We start from the raw sequence: 2,831 nt of genomic DNA on the forward strand, positions 1-2,831 counted from the left end.
TATATATATATAACGTGACATTCTGAAGAAACAGCCAGAAGGGGGCGGTAATTAACAGAAAACGTCCGCACAGCGCAAGCAAGTTGAACCGACTGCTTGATGACAGGAAGAATACGGGTTAGTTTCGTTCTCGTTTCATTTGTTTAAGTTGAAGTTTGTGTAAATTGAGCCAAAAGACAGCGTAGAGAAGTTTGTATAATCCTCGTTGGGTCTGCTAAAATCAAGTGAAGGTGTGGACACGGGAATTTACCAGGTGTACTTGCAAGAAAACAAGGTTGCACCAGACGTCCGGTAAATACCTTGGCATTTTAAAAACAGAACACTCAAACGGAGCTTTCACGCACTACTACAAAATACAAAAAATGAAAAAATTATTAGTTTTAACGTGGTTTTCCGATCGGCCTCAAAGATTCGATGTTTAACAGCGTGTGCTTTATCGAGTCACTCAATATTGATTTGATTTGGAAAGACAAACGTGGCCCAGTAATAAACATGTAACGTACATATTCTTGAAGTTGATGTATTCTCCTTTTCCGAGGCAGGCTGTTTGAAAGTGCGGCTAAAAATGAAGATTCTGATGGTGTTTGATTTTGACCACACTGTGGTGGACGAGAACTGTGACATCTGGGTCATCAAGTATGTATTAAAAGTTTTATTATATGGTACAAAGAAACTGGGTATTTTATAAGCATTGTAAGTGTCAGTTTATTAACTGGTGATCTTTATTTTTCCTTCTTTAAGGTGTCTTCCGAAGCAGACTCTCCCAGACTCTGTGGAGAGCACATACAGGAGGGGTCAGTGGACTGAGTACATGGGCAGAGTGATGGCCTACATAGGTTAGAACCTATTACATTGTTTTTCTTGTGTTTCAGTTTGCCCTCCATTGTGCTCAGTGAGTCGTCCACAGACGTGGTTCAACAAACTCTGAGTCTATCCATGAACTCTACTTTAACTTGAAAGTTAACTCACGGCTAGCAAAAGTTTCTGGTTCCATAACAGTTTAGATATACAACCAATCAGAGCCAGGAGGCGGATGTTGGCACTGTCAATCTCGCCCATGTTTGTGCCGCTCCCTTCTGCTAAAGCTACAGCTTTTCCCCGTCAGCAGAGCCTGTGGTGAATGCTGAGGCTAGTTAGCATGGCCATGGTGGCAGATAAATTGTCTTCCTGTAATGGTAAGTTGTTTTTCCGCCATTGGCACATTTCGGGGCACGTTCACAAGGATGATTAACAGCAATAAGACCCTCCTTCTGGCTGTGATTGGTTGTTTTTGGTTGGAAGCCGTGCATTTCTTCAGACAGCAGCTCATTTGGGACGTGGAGGAGATTGATATTTTCACAGATTACCTGTCTCAACAAACTGTCATGACACAGTGACAGTTTTAACAAACAAAGAAAATGTTTTATAAAAGTTACATACTGCAGTTAAGGGCCAAAGAATATGTAGAGTGTTAGCAATATCCTAGTTAATGGAATTCAGACTTGACCTTAGCTCTCTTTCTATAACTCAGATTACATAAAAATTTACAGAGTTTTTATCGAATTTGCACCCCAGTTTTCCATTCTGATCATTTCTGTCTTTGGTTCTAACAGGAGACCAGGGGGTCGCCCCCGACAGGGTCCGCAGCGTCATGGAGACCATTCCCTTCACACCCGGCATGCCGGAGCTGTTCACATTCATATCAGAGAATAAAAGCACGGTGGACTGCATCATCGTCTCCGACGCCAACACCATGTTCATCGAATGGGTCCTCCAGGGGGCGGGACTCTGGGAAGCTGTGAACCAGGTGTATTCCAACCCGGCCAGCATCAATGAGTCCGGCTACATGGAGCTGCGGCACCACCACTTGCACGAGTGCGCCAAGTGCCCCGTCAACATGTGCAAGAAGAAAGTCCTGGAGACGTACCTTTCCGAGAAGGCAGACGGCGGCGAGGTGTACGGGCGAGTGTTTTACGTGGGGGACGGCGGGAACGACCTCTGCCCCGCGTTCTGTCTGAGTGCGGGTGACGCTGTGATGCCCAGGAAGGGCTACACCCTGGATAAGATGCTGACCCGACTAAGAGATCAGGAAGGCAACGGCTCCGTTTCAGCTAAAGTCATTCCATGGAGCAGCGCCACTGACATTCTGCAGGAACTGAAAGACAGTCTCCAGTCTCAGTGATCCACATCCTCACCACATCGTACCCCAGACCCAATCAAAAGATTCAGTATTTTATTACTGGTCTTGTATTTTTAATTAGAAGTGATGAATTTGTTGGGATAAAGTAATTTTATTATACTAACAACTAAGCCTGTTGCAGTAAACAATCAATTGATCAGTTAAAAATAGCTTGATCATTTCCATCCTGATGATTAATATTTTTTGAAGGGCAATTTTGTTTACAGAGATTTAATAATCCATTTTAGTGATGATTTTGTTTGTGTTTTGGCTTTTATTTGCTGTTTATTTATTGTTTTTGGTTGTCAGATTTTATTTTGGATATTTAAGATGTCTTCCAGTTCCAGTGTGAAGTATTTTGTGCAAAATGAATGTTTATTAGTCTTTGAGAGGGCAAACTTGCATTATTATAGGATTACCTATATATTAGTTGAAAATGGTCAGGGTTGTCCATATTGCATTTGGAGCATTCAAATGAACATTCATCTGAGTTTATTGCTGAGTTGTGTGCAGCCATGATCTTCAGACTGATGTAATGAATTTCATAACACTACGTTCAGCCATAACTGACCCATTTGGAGCAATTGTTGTGATAATAAGAGCCTGGCCCATGTGTACACACATCATCCACACATACAGAATATTATTTTTATTATTTTGTCTGACCTGTCTC

At 42.3% G+C, this 2,831-nt stretch overlaps 1 protein-coding gene across 2 annotated transcripts; it reads left to right on the forward strand.

Moving 5' to 3' along the window:
* Positions 1–61: 61 nt before the first annotated feature.
* phospho2 (phosphatase, orphan 2) lies at positions 62–2,421 on the forward strand. Of its 2 annotated transcripts, none has more exons than XM_008404883.1 (4): positions 62–117; positions 543–636; positions 742–836; positions 1,593–2,421. In XM_008404883.1, the coding sequence occupies exons 2-4, from the start codon at positions 566–568 to the stop codon at positions 2,159–2,161; spliced, it is 735 nt and encodes a 244-aa protein (XP_008403105.1). In that variant the 5' UTR covers positions 62–117; positions 543–565; the 3' UTR covers positions 2,162–2,421. The 2 variants fall into 2 exon arrangements, with proteins under 2 accessions (XP_008403105.1, XP_008403104.1); XM_008404882.2 differs by having other exon boundaries at positions 72–291.
* The last annotated feature ends 410 nt before the right edge of the window (positions 2,422–2,831 follow it).

The sequence above is a fragment of the Poecilia reticulata genome, linkage group LG3 (assembly GCF_000633615.1).
Source record: "Poecilia reticulata strain Guanapo linkage group LG3, Guppy_female_1.0+MT, whole genome shotgun sequence".
NCBI classification, from domain to species: domain Eukaryota; kingdom Metazoa; phylum Chordata; class Actinopteri; order Cyprinodontiformes; family Poeciliidae; genus Poecilia; species Poecilia reticulata.

What these genes read in the sequence shown, in the direction of transcription:
- phospho2 (XM_008404883.1), top strand. Translation starts at nt 566, where the DNA reads ATGAAGATTCTGATGGTGTTTGATTTTGACCACACTGTGGTGGACGAG. An exon ending in TGTGACATCTGGGTCATCAA is followed by an intron (nt 637 to 741) that starts GTATGTATTAAA and finishes TCCTTCTTTAAG; the next exon opens with GTGTCTTCCGAAGCAGACTC. An exon ending in CAGAGTGATGGCCTACATAG is followed by an intron (nt 837 to 1,592) that starts GTTAGAACCTAT and finishes TGGTTCTAACAG; the next exon opens with GAGACCAGGGGGTCGCCCCC.